Here is a 16,273-nt window from a genome sequence, read left to right as displayed (position 1 = left end):
GATGCTCAGCAGGCTCTGCTAACACTTACTGGCCTGAGGCCAAACCAACAACATTGGACACTTTATGGAACAAAAAACCTTTACTATTTCATCCTGGAATATCCAAGGCCTATACTGACTATATTGGCTATACTAAAACTCTTTAACATCATCCTTAGCTCTGGCATCTTCCCCAATATTTGGAACCAAGGACTGATCACCCCAATCCACAAAAATGGAGACAAATTCGACCCCAATAACTACCGTGGAATATGCGTCAACAGTAACCTTGGGAAAATCCTCTGCATTATCATTAACAGCAGACTCGTACACTTCCTCAATGAAAACAATGTACTGAGCAAATGTCAAATTGGCTTTTTACCAAATTATCGTACAACAGACCATGTATTCACCCTGCACACCCTAATTGACAACCAAACAAACCAAAACAAAGGCAAAGTCTTCTCATGCTTTGTTGATTTCAAAAAAGCCTTAGACTCAATTTGGCATGAGGGTCTGCTATACAAACTGATGGAAAGTGGTGTTGGGGGTAAAACATACGACATCATAAAATCCATGTACACAAACAACAAGTGTGCGGTTAAAATAGGCAAAAAACACACACATTTCTTCACACAGGGTCGTGGGGTTAGACAGGGATGCAGCTTAAGCCCCACCCTCTTCAACATATATATCAAAGAACTGGCGCGGGCACTAGAAAAGTCTGCAGCACCCGGCCTCACCCTACTAGAATCTGAAGTCAAATGTCTGCTGTTTGCTGATGATCTGGTGCTTCTGTCACCAACCAAGGAGGGCCTACAGCAGCACCTAGATCTTCTGCACAGATTCTGTCAGACCTGGGCCCTGACAGTAAATCTCAGTAAGACCAAAATAATGGTGTTCCAAAAAAGGTCCAGTCGCCAGGACCACAAATACAAATTCCATCTAGACACTGTTGCCCTAGAGCACACAAAAAACTATACATACCTTGGCCTAAACATCAGCGCCACAGGTAACTTCCACAAAGCTGTGAACGATCTGAGAGACAAGGCAAGAAGGGCATTCTATGCCATCAAAAGGAACATAAATCTCAACATACCAATTAGGATTTGGCTAAAAATACTTGAATCAGTCATAGAGCCCATTGCCCTTTATGGTTGTGAGGTCTGGGGTCCGCTCACCAACCAAGACTTCACAAAATGGGACAAACACCAAATTGAGACTCTGCACGCAGAATTCTGCAAAAATATCCTCTGTGTACAACGTAGAACACCAAATAATGCATGCAGAGCAGAATTAGGCCGATACCCACTAATGATCAAAATCCAGAAAAGAGCTGTTAAATTCTATAACCACCTAAAAGGAAGCGATTCCCAAACCTTCCACAACAAAGCCATAACCTACAGAGAGATGAACCTGGAGAAGAGTCCCCTAAGCAAGCTGGTCCTGGGGCTCTGTTCACAAACACACCCCACAGAGCCCCATGACAGCAGCACAATTAGACCCAACCAAATCATGAGAAAACAAAAAGATAATTACTTGACACATTGGAAAGAATTAACAAAAAAACAGAGCAAACTAGAATGCTATTTGGCCCTACACAGAGAGTACACAGCGGCAGAATACCTGACCACTGTGACTGACCCAAAATTAAGGAAAGCTTTGACTATGTACAGACTCAGCGAGCATAGCCTTGCTATTGAGAAAGGCCGCCGTAGGCAGACATGGCTCTCAAGAGAAGACAGGCTATGTGCTCACTGCCCACAAAATGAGGTGGAAACTGAGCTGCACTTCCTAACCTCCTGCCCAATGTATGACCATATTAGAGAGACATATTTCCCTCAGATTACACAGATCCACAAAGAATTCGAAAACAAATCCAATTTTGAAAAACTCCCATATCTACTGGGTGAAATTCCACAGTGTGCCATCAGAGCAGCAAGATTTGTGACCTGTTGCCGCGAGAAAAGGGCAACCAGTGAAGAACACGCACCATTGTAAATACAACACATATCTATGCTTATTTATTTTATCTTGTGTCCTTTACCATTTGCATATTGTAAAAACACTGTATATATATATAATATGACATTTGTAATGTCTTTATTGTTTTGAAACTTCTGTATGTGTGATGTCTACTGTTAATTTTTATTGTTTATTTCACTTTATATATTATATACCTTACTTGCTTTGGCAATGTTAACACATGTTTCCCATGCCAATAAAGCCCCTTGAATTGAATTGAATTGACAGAGAAAGACAGCGAGAGAGAGAGAGAGAGAGAGAGAGACGGAGAGAGAGAGAGAGAGAGAGAGAGAGAGAGAGAGAGAGACAGAGAGGGAGAGAGAGAGAGAGAGAGAGAGAGAGAGACAGAGAGACAGAGAGGGAGAGAGAGAGAGAGAGAGAGAGAGAGAGAGAGAGAGAGAGAGAGAGAGAGGGGGAGAGAGAGAGAGAGAGACAGAGAGAGAGAGAGAGAGAGAGACAGAGAGAGAGAGAGACAGAGAGAGAGAGAGACAGAGAGACAGAGAGAGAGACAGAGAGAGAGACAGAGAGAGACAGAGAGAGACAGAGAGAGAGAGAGAGAGAGAGACAGAGAGAGAGAGAGAGACAGAGAGAGAGAGAGAGAGAGAGAGAGAGAGAGAGAGAGAGAGATGGGGTTGGTTTGGGTTGGGTCCGGGAACACCTCATAGAGCACTTTATGGAAAATGATTTAATAGCAATGAAATGGCAGCATGGTCCAGCCCTGTTACACAAAACACCCTGCACTGAACTGTGTGGCTGTCGGGGAGAATTCAACCTCTCGTACGTAAGTTTGTCTACCAACTCAAAACCGCCTCTCCAGGAGAAGCAGAACCCATTTAGGTTCGACACCGTACCTTTAAAGATACACGTTTCACACTGTGACGGTAGTCGCAAAGATGGTTGTCACTTGTGTTATTGTGAGAATGGAATGGTACGTCAGTACACAACATATCCTCGTCCCTCTTTCACCAGACAAACACCACGGGTAGATGAAGAAGCAGAGAAGATGACGTTGTTTGGGCTGGACTGTGCCAAGAAGAAAGAGAGAGGTGAGGAGGCGACCAACCTCCCTGTTCTCATGATGTTTCGTAGTTAAAAATACAGAGAATGTCTACCCCGTCATCTGTCCTCTCCTTTTCTCTTGTCCTCTCCTCTTCTCTTGTCCTCTCCTCTTCTCTTGTCCTCTCCTTTTCTCTTGTCCTCTCCTTTTCTCGTGTCCTCTCCTCTTCTCTTGTCCTCTCCTCTTCTCTTGTCTTCTCCTTTTCTCTTGTCCTCTCCTTTTCTCTTGTCCTCTCCTTTTCTCTTGTCCTCTCCTCTTCTCTTGTCCTCTCCTTTTCTCTTGTCCTCTCCTTTTCTCTTGTCCTCTCCTTTTCTCTTGTCCTCTCCTCTTGTCCTCTCCTCTCCTCTTGTCCTCTCCTCTCCTCTTGTCCTCTCCTCTTCTCTTGTCCTCTCCTCTTCTCTTGTCCTCTCCTCTTCTCTTGTCCTCTCCTTTTCTCTTGTCCTCTCCTTTTCTCTTGTCCTCTCCTCTTCTCTTGTCCTCTCCTCTTCTCTTGTCTTCTCCTTTTCTCTTGTCCTCTCCTTTTCTCTTGTCCTCTCCTTTTCTCTTGTCCTCTCCTCTTCTCTTGTCCTCTCCTCTTCTCTTGTCCTCTCCTTTTCTCTTGTCCTCTCCTTTTCTCTTGTCCTCTCCTTTTCTCTTGTCCTCTCCTCTCCTCTTGTCCTCTCCTCTTCTCTTGTCCTCTCCTTTTCTCTTGTCCTCTCCTCTTCTCTTGTCCTCTCCTCTTCTCTTGTCCTCTCCTTTTCTCTTGTCCTCTCCTTTTCTCTTGTCCTCTCCTCTTCTCTTGTCCTCTCCTCTTCTCTTGTCCTCTCCTCTTCTCTTGTCCTCTCCTCTTCTCCTCTCCTCTTCTCTTGTCCTCTCCTCTTCTCTTGTCCTCTCCTTTTCTCTTGTCCTCTCCTCTTCTCTTGTCCTCTCCTCTCCTCTTGTCCTCTCCTCTTGTCCTCTCCTCTTGTCCTCTCCTCTTCTCTTGTCCTCTCCTCTTGTCCTCTCCTCTTCTCTTGTCCTCTCCTCTTCTCTTGTCCTCTCCTCTTCTCTTGTCCTCTCCTCTTCTCTTGTCCTCTCCTCTCCTCTTGTCCTCTCCTCTCCTCTTGTCCTCTCCTCTCCTCTTGTCCTCTCCTTTTCTCTTGTCCTCTCCTTTTCTCTTGTCCTCTTCTTTTGTCCTCTCCTTTTCTCTTGTCCTCTCCTTTTCTCTTGTCCTCTCCTTTTCTCTTGTCCTCTCCTCTTCTCTTGTCCTCACCTTTTCTCTTGTCCTCTCCCATCTCCCCATCTCAGACATTACTGCAAATTTACTCTTTATTACTGCAGTATTACCTGACTAAATTAATTACTACAGTATTCACTGTCAAGTAATTATCTTTTTGTTTTCTCATGATTTGGCTGGGTCTAATTGTGTTGCTCTCCTGGGTCTCTATCTCTCTCCCTCCCTCTCTATCTCTCTCTCTCTCTCCCTCTTTGTCTCTCTCACCCTCTTTGTCTCTCTGTCTTGTTCTCTCTCCCTCTCCCTCTCTCTCTCTTGCTGTGTCTTCTGTCCGGCTCTCTTTCTCCCCCTCTTTCTCCCCCTCTGTCTCCCCCTCTGTCTCCCCCTCTGTCTCCCCCTCTGTCTGTCTGTCTGTCTGGTTCGCTCAGAGTTGGAGAGGAAACTGAGGGCAAACGACAGAGAGCATAACCTCTCCTTCAGATATGCGGTGAGTTTACTTGAGTGTGTGTGTATGAGGGTGCCTATGTACATGGTATTCACAGGGGTAAAACGTATGTTTCACCATCCTGGTTTGTGTGTGTGTGTGTGTTTGGGTAGGCCTTTTGTACTGAGTATAGATCAGTCCCCTGGGACCAGACTATATATGTTACTGTACTGAGTATAGATCAGTCCCCTGGGACCAGACTATATATGTTACGGTATTGAGTATAGATCAGTCCCCTGGGACCAGACTATATATGTTACTGTACTGAGTATAGATCAGTCCCCTGGGACCAGACTATATATGTTACTGTACTGAGTATAGATCAGTCCCCTGGGACCAGACTATATATGTTACGGTATTGAGTATAGATCAGTCCTCTGGGACCAGACTATATATGTTACTGTACTGAGTATAGATCAGTCCCCTGGGACCAGACTATATATGTTACGGTATTGAGTATAGATCAGTCCCCTGGGACCAGACTATATATGTTACTGTACTGAGTATAGATCAGTCCCCTGGGACCAGACTATATATGTTACTGTATTGAGTATAGATCAGTCCCCTGGGACCAGACTATATATGTTACTGTATTGAGTATAGATCAGTCCCCTGGGACCAGACTATATATGTTACTGTACTGAGTATAGATCAGTCCCCTGGGACCAGACTATATATGTTACTGTACTGAGTATAGATCAGTCCCCTGGGACCAGACTATATATGTTACTGTACTGAGTATAGATCAGTCCCCTGGGACCAGACTATATATGTTACTGTACTGAGTATAGATCAGTCCCCTGGGACCAGACTATATATGTTACTGTATTGAGTATAGATCAGTCCCCTGGGACCAGACTATATATGTTACTGTACTGAGTATAGATCAGTCCCCTGGGACCAGACTATATATATTACTGTACTGAGTATAGATCAGTCCCCTGGGACCAGACTATATATATTACTGTACTGAGTATAGATCAGTCCTCTGGGACCAGACTATATATGTTACTGTACTGAGTATAGATCAGTCCTCTGGGACCAGACTATATATGTTACTGTACTGAGTATAGATCAGTCCCCTGGGACCAGACTATATATGTTACTGTACTGAGTATAGATCAGTCCCCTGGGACCAGACTATATATATTACTGTACTGAGTATAGATCAGTCCTCTGGGACCAGACTATATATGTTACTGTACTGAGTATAGATCAGTCCTCTGGGACCAGACTATATATGTTACTGTACTGAGTATAGATCAGTCCCCTGGGACCAGACTATATATGTTACTGTACTGAGTATAGATCAGTCCCCTGGGACCAGACTATATATATTACTGTACTGAGTATAGATCAGTCCCCTGGGACCAGACTATATATATTACTGTACTGAGTATAGATCAGTCCCCTGGGACCAGACTATATATGTTACGGTATTGAGTATAGATCAGTCCCCTGGGACCAGACTATATATGTTACTGTACTGAGTATAGATCAGTCCCCTGGGACCAGACTATATATGTTACTGTATTGTGTATAGATCAGTCCCCTGGGACCAGACTATATATGTTACTGTCTGGTTATTGTCATGAGGATGGCTCCCGGCCAGGGGTCATAGTGTCTGGTGGTCTGGTCTGGTTTAGTAGTTACACTATTATATTATACTATACTATTACTACAGGAGAGGGGAAACATTACATGGGAGTAATATAGGAAACAGCATGGGGACATGTCAAGCACTTCCTGTATTTCACATAGGTCATTACACAGGAAACAGCATGTTGAGTGGACCTCACGTAAAGATAGAAAAATATTTGAGTGGACGGGACATTGTTTCAGACATCTACTGAGGAGTTTCAGATTACATTCATATTATAAACACACTTTAGTTTACTACTGAGATCAACCCCCTACAGCTAGCTAGCTCTCTCTCTCTCTCTCTCTCTCTCTCTCTCTCTCTCTCTCTCTCTCTCTCTCTCTCTCTCTCTCTCTCTCTCTCTCTCTCTCTCTCTCTCTCTCTCTCTCTCTCTCTCTCTCTCTCTCTCTCTCTCTCTCTCTCTCTCTCTCTCCCTCTCTCTCCCTCTCCCCTCCCCCTCCCCTCCCCTCCCCTCCCCTCCCCCTCCCCTCTCCTCCCCTCTCCTCTTCCCAGGTTTTTATTCTCCAAGATCTAACTTTAGGGAACAACTCTTGAGTTTCGAGACCAGAGTAATGTAAACATCCAGTTCTTCTATGTTAGGCTTGTAGCCAGCACCACAAGTCCCTGACCTCTGAGAAGTTAGCTTCTAATGGAATGGAACTAAATGCTGCCTGTAGGAAAGTACACTTTTCCCAAATAGGAGAACCCTTTTGGTTCCATGTAGAACCATTTGGATTTACATGGAACTCAAAAAGGTTCTACCTGGAACCAAAAAGTGTTCTCCGAAGGGTTCTCCTATGGGGACAGCCAAAGAACTCTTTTAGAAGTCACCTTTTTTTTCCTAAGAGTGCAGCGATCCAAAAGTCGTCAACCGTTTAAACCAAACTGAAGTAAAGGAGGCTCACTCTCTTACACACACACACACACACACACACATCATCTTGTCTTGTCTTGCACATTGCTCGGTTGGAAAACATGTTGGTTTCATTTCCTCCTATCTCAGTGTAGAAATGTGTCCCTTATTTACCCTTGATTGAGTTAGGCTAATTCAGCAGCACTGATCTGCCATCAGGCCAGGCAGAGACAGAGCTATGGGGAAGTTCACTCAGAGAACATGTTTGTATGGGTTCTCATTGGCTTCTCAATGTATAGGTTTTCATTGGCTTCTCAATGTATGGGTTTTCATTGGCTTCTCAATGTATGGGTTTTCATTGGCTTCTCAATGTATGGGTTTTCATTGGCTTCTCAATGTATGGGTTTTCATTGGCTTCTCAATGTCTGGTGTTCTCTAAAATCTCTAAAGTTATTTTTTTACTCACACACTTTCTCTCTTTTCCTATGTCCCTCCTTCCCCCCGCCCCCTTCCTGCCGTCCCTCCCTCCCTCCTTACCCTCCCTATTCTCCCCCCCCCCCTCCTCCCTACCCACCCTCCCACCCTCCCTACCTACCCTCCCTCCCCCAGACCAATGCCATTAAGACGTCCAAATACAACGCGTTCACCTTCCTGCCCCTCAACCTCTTCGAACAGTTCCAGAGAATAGCCAACGCTTACTTCCTCATTCTGCTGCTACTCCAAGTGAGTGGAACAGACGCACACATATGCACATACAGTGGGGAGAACAAGTATTTGATACACTTCTGATTTTGCAGGTTTTCCTACTTACAAAGCATGTAGAGGTCTGTAATTTGTATCATAGTGTCACGCCTTGGTCTTAGTATTTTGTGTTTTAGTTAATTAGTTGGTCAGGCCAGGGTGTGACATGGGTTTATGTTACTGTATTGTCGTATTGGGGTTTTTGTAGGCATTGGGATTGTGGTTGATTAGGGGTGTGTTTAGTTTAGGTTTGGCTGCCTGAGGCAGTTCTCAATCAGAGTCAGGTGATTCTTGTTGTCTCTGATGGGGAACCGTATTTAGGTAGCCTGGGTTTCACTGTGTATTTCGTGGGTGATTGTTCCTGTCTCTGTGTTAGTGTTCACCAGACAGGCTGTATAGGTTTTTTCACGTTCCGTTTGTTGTTTTTGTATTTATAAGTTATTTCATGTATCGTCATTTGTTTCATTAAAAACATGAGTAACCAACACGCTGCATTTCGGTCCGACTCTCTTTCGACAAACGAAGAACGCCGTTACACATAGGAACACTTCAACTGTGAGAGGCAGAATCTAAAGGAAAAATCCAGAAAATCACATTGTATGATTTTTAAGTAAATAATTTGCATTTTATTGCATGACATAAGTATTTGATCACCTACCAACCAGGAAGAATTCCGGCTCTCACAGACCTGTTAGTTTTTCTTTAAGAATCCCTCTTGTTCTCCACTCATTACCTGTATTAACTGCACATGTTTGAACTCAATACCTGTATAAAAGACACCTGTCCACACACTCAATCAAACAGACTCCAACCTCTCTACAATGGCCAAGACCAGAGAGCTGTGTAAGGACATCAGGGATAAAATTGTAGACCTGCACAAGGCTGGGATGGGCTACAGGACAATAGGCAAGCAGCTTGGTGAGAAGGCAACAACTGTTGGCGCAATTATTATGTTATGTTAACCACTGTTGATTGTGCAGTTGGTTAGTACACACTAGCTAGTACCTAGTTTCTAGAATGGCGCTGGAGGGAATAGCAGCAGTTGTACAGGCTCATGACCAATTGTGCTATTTTCTGTATTTTCTTTTGCGCTGATATTAACTTTTTTCAAGCATAACGTTTCCCCCATTGTTTCCTATGACCGGAAAGAGATTTTGGACATCATCATCAAAATAATAATAATAATGATAATAACTATCACTAACCTCGGTTTGGACGAGGACTTCTACTTCAATGCTTCGGACGCAAAAGTCAGACTCAAATCCCCGACACTGGAAGAAGGAGGAGATGGTGTTATAGAGACCGGCGGGATACTTGACGAGACGACGTCGGAGAGTGGATAAACCGCCTCTACCATCCGTTCTACTGGTGAACGTGCAACCACTGGAGAATAAACTGGATGATCTCCATCCTATCGACGTGATCTGAAGAACTGTTATATCCTATATTTCTCCAAGTCGTGGCTGAACAAGGACATGGTAAATAGAAATCGAACTGGTCTTTCTATACATCGGCAGGACAGAACAGCAATGTCGGGGAAGCTCACAAGAGGAGGCGTGTGTCTCTTTGTTAACAACAGCTGGTGCGCAATCTCTAATATTAAGGAAGGAAGTCCGGAGATCCTGCTCTCCTGAGTTAGAAAACCTCATGATAAGCTGTTGACCATACTATTTACCAAGAGACCACGGACCAAGAGCACTAAGACCACACTCAACAAGCTGTAGAGGGCCATAACCAAACAAGAAAATGCTCATCCCAAGGCAGCACTCCTAGTGGCCGGGGACTTTAATCCAGGAAATTTGAAATCCGTTTTTACATAATTTCTACCAGTAAATCACCTGTGCAGAGGCAAAGCTCTCCCTCGCTCCCCATTTGGCAAATATGACCATAACTCTATCCTCCTGATTCCTGCTTACAAGCAAAAACTCAAACAGGAAGTACCGGGGACGCGCTCAATACAGAAGTGGTCCGATGAATCAAATGCTAAGCTACAGGACTGTTTTGCTGTCACAGACTGGAATATGTTCACGGGATTCATCTGATGGCATTGAGGAGTACACCACATCAGTCACTGGCTTCATAAATAATTGCATCGACGCCGTCATCCCCACATTGACCATACATACATATCCCAACCAGAAGCCATGGATTACAGGCAACATCTGAACTGAGCTAAAGGCTAGAGGTGCCTCATTCAAAGAGCGGGACACTAATCCTGACGCTTATAAGAAATCCCGCTACACCCTCCGACGAACCATCAAACAGGGAAAGCGTCAATACAGGATCAAAATCGAATCCTACTACATCGGCTCTGACACTCGTTGGATGTGGCAGGGCTTGCAAACTATAACGGACGACATTGGGAAACTCAGCCACGAGCTGTCCAGGGATGCGAGCCTATCAGGTGAGCTAAATACTTTCTATGCTCTCATCAAGGCTAGCAACACTGAACCATTCATGAGTGCACCATCTGTTCCGAATGACTGGACCCACTTCAATTCGCATACCGCCCCAACAGATCCACAGATGACACAATCTCTATTGCACTGCCCTTTCCCACATGAACAAAAGGAATGCCTATGCAAGAAGGCTGTTCATTGACTATAGCTCAGCATTCAACACCATAGTGCCTTCCAAGTTCTTCACTAAGCTCAGAACCCTGGGACTGCAACTGGATCCTGGACTTCCTGACGGGCCGCCTCCAGGTGGTGAGAGTGGCAACAACACATCTGTCACGCTGATCCTCAACATGGGGGCCCTTCAGGGGTGTGTGCTTAGTCCCCTCCTGTACTCTCTGTTCACCCACGACTGTGTGGCCTCACTCGACTCTAACACAATCATTAAGTTTGCTGACGACAGAACAGTGGTAGGCCTGATCACCGACAACGATGAGACAGCCTACAGGGAGGAGTTCATAGACCTGGCTGTGTGGTTCCAGGACAACAACTTCTACCTCAATGTTAGCAAGACAAAAGAGCTGATCGTGGACAACAGGAAATGGAGGGCCAAGCATGCTCACATCCACATCGATGGGGCAATAGTGTAGCAGGTCCAGAGCTTCAAGTTCCTTGGTGTCCACATCACTAAGGAATTGCCATGGTCCACACACTTCAACACATTCGTGAAGAGAGCACGACAACACCTCTTCCCCCTCAAGAGCCTGAAAATATTTGTCATGGGCCCTCAGATCCTCAAAACCTTCAACAGCTGCACCACTGAGAGCATCTTGACTGGCTGCATCACCGCTTGATTTGGCAACTGGTTGGCATCTGACCACAAAGTGCTACAAAGGGTAGTGCGTACGGCCCAGTATGCACTACCATCACTGGGGCCAAGCTCCCTGCCATCCAGGACCTCTATACCAAGGTGGTGTCAGAGGAAGGCCCCACACGGCAAGGGATACCGATTCACCAAGTCTGGAACCAATAGGAGTAACTCTTGAATCATCCCATTATCTGCTGTTAATGTATATTATCTGTTGCCTAGTCATTTTATCCCTACCTAAATGTACATATCTACCTCAATGACCTCATACCCCTACACATCTGCTCGGTACTGGTACCCTGTGTATACAGCCTAGTTATAGTTACTCAGTACTGGTACTCTGTGTATACAGCCTAGTTATAGTTACTCTACTGGTACACTGTGTATACAGCCTAGTTATAGTTACTCAGTACTGGTACCCTGTGTATACAGCCTAGTTATTGTTACTCAGTACTGGTACTCTGTGTATACAGTCTAGTTATTGTTACTCAGTACTGGTACCCTGTGTATACAGCCTAGTTATTGTTACTCAGTACTGGTACTCTGTGTATACAGCCTAGTTATAGTTACTCAGTACTGGTACTCTGTGTATACAGTCTAGTTATAGTTACTCAGTACTGGTACCCTGTGTATACAGCCTAGTTATAGTTACTCAGTACTGGTACCCTGTGTATACAGCCTAGTTATTGTTACTCAGTACTGGTACCCTGTGTATACAGTCTAGTTATAGTTACTCAGTACTGGTACCCTGTGTATACAGCCTAGTTATAGTTACTCAGTACTGGTACCCTGTGTATATAGCCTAGTTATAGTTACTCAGTACTGGTACCCTGTGTATACAGCCTAGTTATAGTTACTCAGTACTGGTACCCTGTGTATATAGCCTAGTTATAGTTACTCAGTACTGGTACCCTGTGTATACAGTCTAGTTATAGTTACTCAGTACTGGTACTCTGTGTATACAGTCTAGTTATAGTTACTCAGTACTGGTACCCTGTGTATACAGCCTAGTTATAGTTACTCAGTACTGGTACCCTGTGTATACAGTCTAGTTATAGTTACTCAGTACTGGTACCCTGTGTATACAGCCTAGTTATAGTTACTCAGTACTGGTACTCTGTGTATACAGTCTAGTTATAGTTACTCAGTACTGGTACCCTGTATATACAGTCTAGTTATAGTTACTCAGTACTGGTACCCTGTGTATACAGCCTAGTTATAGTTACTCAGTACTGGTACCCTGTGTATACAGCCTAGTTATAGTTACTCAGTACTGGTACCCTGTGTATAGAGCCTAGTTATAGTTACTCAGTACTGGTACCCTGTGTATACAGTCTAGTTATAGTTACTCAGTACTGGTACCCTGTGTATAGAGCCTAGTTATAGTTACTCAGTACTGGTACCCTGTGTATAGAGCCTAGTTATAGTTACTCAGTACTGGTACCCTGTGTATATAGCCTAGTTATAGTTACTCAGTACTGGTAACCTGTGTATAGAGCCTAGTTATAGTTACTCAGTACTGGTACCCTGTGTATAGAGCCTAGTTATAGTTACTCAGTACTGGTACCCTGTGTATAGAGCCTAGTTATAGTTACTCAGTACTGGTACCCTGTGTATATAGCCTAGTTATAGTTACTCAGTACTGGTACCCTGTGTATAGAGCCTAGTTATAGTTACTCAGTACTGGTACCCTGTGTATAGAGCCTAGTTATAGTTACTCAGTACTGGTACCCTGTGTATAGAGCCTAGTTATAGTTACTCAGTACTGGTACCCTGTGTATAGAGCCTAGTTATAGTTACTCAGTACTGGTACCCTGTGTATATAGCCTAGTTATAGTTACTCAGTACTGGTACCCTGTGTATACAGCCTAGTTATCGTTACTCAGTACTGGTACCCTGTGTATACAGTCTAGTTATAGTTACTCAGTACTGGTACCCTGTGTATACAGTCTAGTTATAGTTACTCAGTACTGGTACCCTGTGTATAGAGCCTAGTTATAGTTACTCAGTACTGGTACCCTGTGTATAGAGCCTAGTTATAGTTACTCAGTACTGGTACCCTGTGTATATAGCCTAGTTATAGTTACTCAGTACTGGTACCCTGAGTATAGAGCCTAGTTATAGTTACTCAGTACTGGTACCCTGTGTATAGAGCCTAGTTATAGTTACTCAGTACTGGTACCCTGTGTATAGAGCCTAGTTATAGTTACTCAGTACTGGTACCCTGTGTATATAGCCTAGTTATAGTTACTCAGTACTGGTACCCTGTGTATAGAGCCTAGTTATAGTTACTCAGTACTGGTACCCTGTGTATAGAGCCTAGTTATAGTTACTCAGTACTGGTACCCTGTGTATAGAGCCTAGTTATAGTTACTCAGTACTGGTACCCTGTGTATAGAGCCTAGTTATAGTTACTCAGTACTGGTACCCTGTGTATAGAGCCTAGTTATAGTTACTCAGTACTGGTACCCTGTGTATAGAGCCTAGTTATAGTTACTCAGTACTGGTACCCTGTGTATATAGCCTAGTTATAGTTACTCAGTACTGGTACCCTGTGTATACAGCCTAGTTATCGTTACTCAGTACTGGTACCCTGTGTATACAGTCTAGTTATAGTTACTCAGTACTGGTACCCTGTGTATACAGTCTAGTTATAGTTACTCAGTACTGGTACCCTGTGTATAGAGCCTAGTTATAGTTACTCAGTACTGGTACCCTGTGTATAGAGCCTAGTTATAGTTACTCAGTACTGGTACCCTGTGTATATAGCCTAGTTATAGTTACTCAGTACTGGTACCCTGTGTATAGAGCCTAGTTATAGTTACTCAGTACTGGTACCCTGTGTATAGAGCCTAGTTATAGTTACTCAGTACTGGTACCCTGTGTATAGAGCCTAGTTATAGTTACTCAGTACTGGTACCCTGTGTATATAGCCTAGTTATAGTTACTCAGTACTGGTACCCTGTGTATAGAGCCTAGTTATAGTTACTCAGTACTGGTACCCTGTGTATAGAGCCTAGTTATAGTTACTCAGTACTGGTACCCTGTGTATAGAGCCTAGTTATAGTTACTCAGTACTGGTACCCTGTGTATAGAGCCTAGTTATAGTTACTCAGTACTGGTACCCTGTGTATATAGCCTAGTTATAGTTACTCAGTACTGGTACCCTGTGTATACAGCCTAGTTATCGTTACTCAGTACTGGTACCCTGTGTATACAGTCTAGTTATAGTTACTCAGTACTGGTACCCTGTGTATACAGTCTAGTTATAGTTACTCAGTACTGGTACCCTGTGTATACAGCCTAGTTATAGTTACTCAGTACTGGTACCCTGTGTATACAGCCTAGTTATTGTTACTCAGTACTGGTACCCTGTGTATACAGCCTAGTTATAGTTACTCAGTACTGGTACCCTGTGTATACAGCCTAGTTATAGTTACTCTACTGGTACCCCGTGTATACAGCCTAGTTATAGTTACTCTACTGGTACCCCGTGTATACAGCCTAGTTATAGTTACTCAGTACTGGTACCCTGTGTATACAGCCTAGTTATAGTTACTCAGTACTGGTACCCTGTGTATACAGCCTAGTTATCGTTACTCAGTACTGGTACCCTGTGTATACAGCCTAGTTATAGTTACTCTACTGGTACCCCGTGTATACAGTCTAGTTATAGTTACTCAGTACTGGTACCCTGTGTATACAGCCTAGTTATTGTTACTCTACTGGTACCCTGTGTATACAGCCTAGTTATCGTTACTCAGTACTGGTACCCTGTGTATACAGCCTAGTTATTGTTACTCTACTGGTACCCTGTGTATAGAGCCTAGTTATAGTTACTCAGTACTGGTACACTGTGTATACAGCCTAGTTATAGTTACTCAGTACTGGTACTCTGTGTATACAGCCTAGTTATAGTTACTCAGTACTGGTACCCTGTGTATACAGCCTAGTTATAGTTACTCAGTACTGGTACCCTGTGTATACAGCCTAGTTATAGTTACTCAGTACTGGTACTCTGTGTATACAGCCTAGTTATAGTTAGTCAGTACTGGTACCCTGTGTATATAGCCTAGTTATAGTTACTCAGTACTGGTACTCTGTGTATACAGCCTAGTTATAGTTACTCTACTGGTACCCTGTGTATACAGCCTAGTTATTGTTACTCAGTACTGGTACCCTGTGTATACAGTCTAGTTATAGTTACTCAGTACTGGTACCCTGTGTATACAGCCTAGTTATAGTTACTCAGTACTGGTACCCTGTGTATATAGCCTAGTTATAGTTACTCAGTACTGGTACCCTGTGTATACAGCCTAGTTATAGTTACTCAGTACTGGTACCCTGTGTATATAGCCTAGTTATAGTTACTCAGTACTGGTACCCTGTGTATACAGTCTAGTTATAGTTACTCAGTACTGGTACTCTGTGTATACAGTCTAGTTATAGTTACTCAGTACTGGTACCCTGTGTATAGAGCCTAGTTATAGTTACTCAGTACTGGTACCCTGTGTATACAGTCTAGTTATAGTTACTCAGTACTGGTACCCTGTGTATAGAGCCTAGTTATAGTTACTCAGTACTGGTACCCTGTGTATAGAGCCTAGTTATAGTTACTCAGTACTGGTACCCTGTGTATATAGCCTAGTTATAGTTACTCAGTACTGGTAACCTGTGTATAGAGCCTAGTTATAGTTACTCAGTACTGGTACCCTGTGTATAGAGCCTAGTTATAGTTACTCAGTACTGGTACCCTGTGTATAGAGCCTAGTTATAGTTACTCAGTACTGGTACCCTGTGTATAGAGCCTAGTTATAGTTACTCAGTACTGGTACCCTGTGTATATAGCCTAGTTATAGTTACTCAGTACTGGTACCCTGTGTATAGAGCCTAGTTATAGTTACTCAGTACTGGTACCCTGTGTATAGAGCCTAGTTATAGTTACTCAGTACTGGTACCCTGTGTATAGAGCCTAGTTATAGTTACTCAGTACTGGTACCCTGTGTATAGAGCCTAGTTATAGTTACTCAGTACTGGTA

General features: G+C 43.6%; 1 protein-coding gene across 2 annotated transcripts in view; it reads left to right on the top strand.

Moving 5' to 3' along the window:
- LOC135513740 (phospholipid-transporting ATPase ID-like) overlaps positions 1–16,273 on the top strand; it is a 76,781-nt gene that overhangs the window by 14,165 nt on the left and 46,343 nt on the right. The window contains exons 2-4 of one of the 2 annotated variants that reach the window (XM_064936631.1): positions 2,974–3,050; positions 4,682–4,740; positions 7,839–7,952. The exons of the other annotated variant lie outside the window; for it this stretch is intronic. Coding sequence (XP_064792703.1) covers positions 3,008–3,050; positions 4,682–4,740; positions 7,839–7,952 — 216 coding nt within the window. The 5' untranslated portion in view covers positions 2,974–3,007. The remainder of the gene's footprint in view (positions 1–2,973; positions 3,051–4,681; positions 4,741–7,838; positions 7,953–16,273) is intronic. 2 annotated transcript variants of the gene reach the window in all.

The sequence above is a fragment of the Oncorhynchus masou genome, chromosome 25 (genome assembly GCF_036934945.1).
Source record: "Oncorhynchus masou masou isolate Uvic2021 chromosome 25, UVic_Omas_1.1, whole genome shotgun sequence".
In the NCBI taxonomy this organism is placed as follows: Eukaryota; Metazoa; Chordata; class Actinopteri; order Salmoniformes; family Salmonidae; genus Oncorhynchus; species Oncorhynchus masou.
Note: the sequence above shows the minus strand (reverse complement) of the source record. Positions and strands in the feature narration are given on the sequence as shown.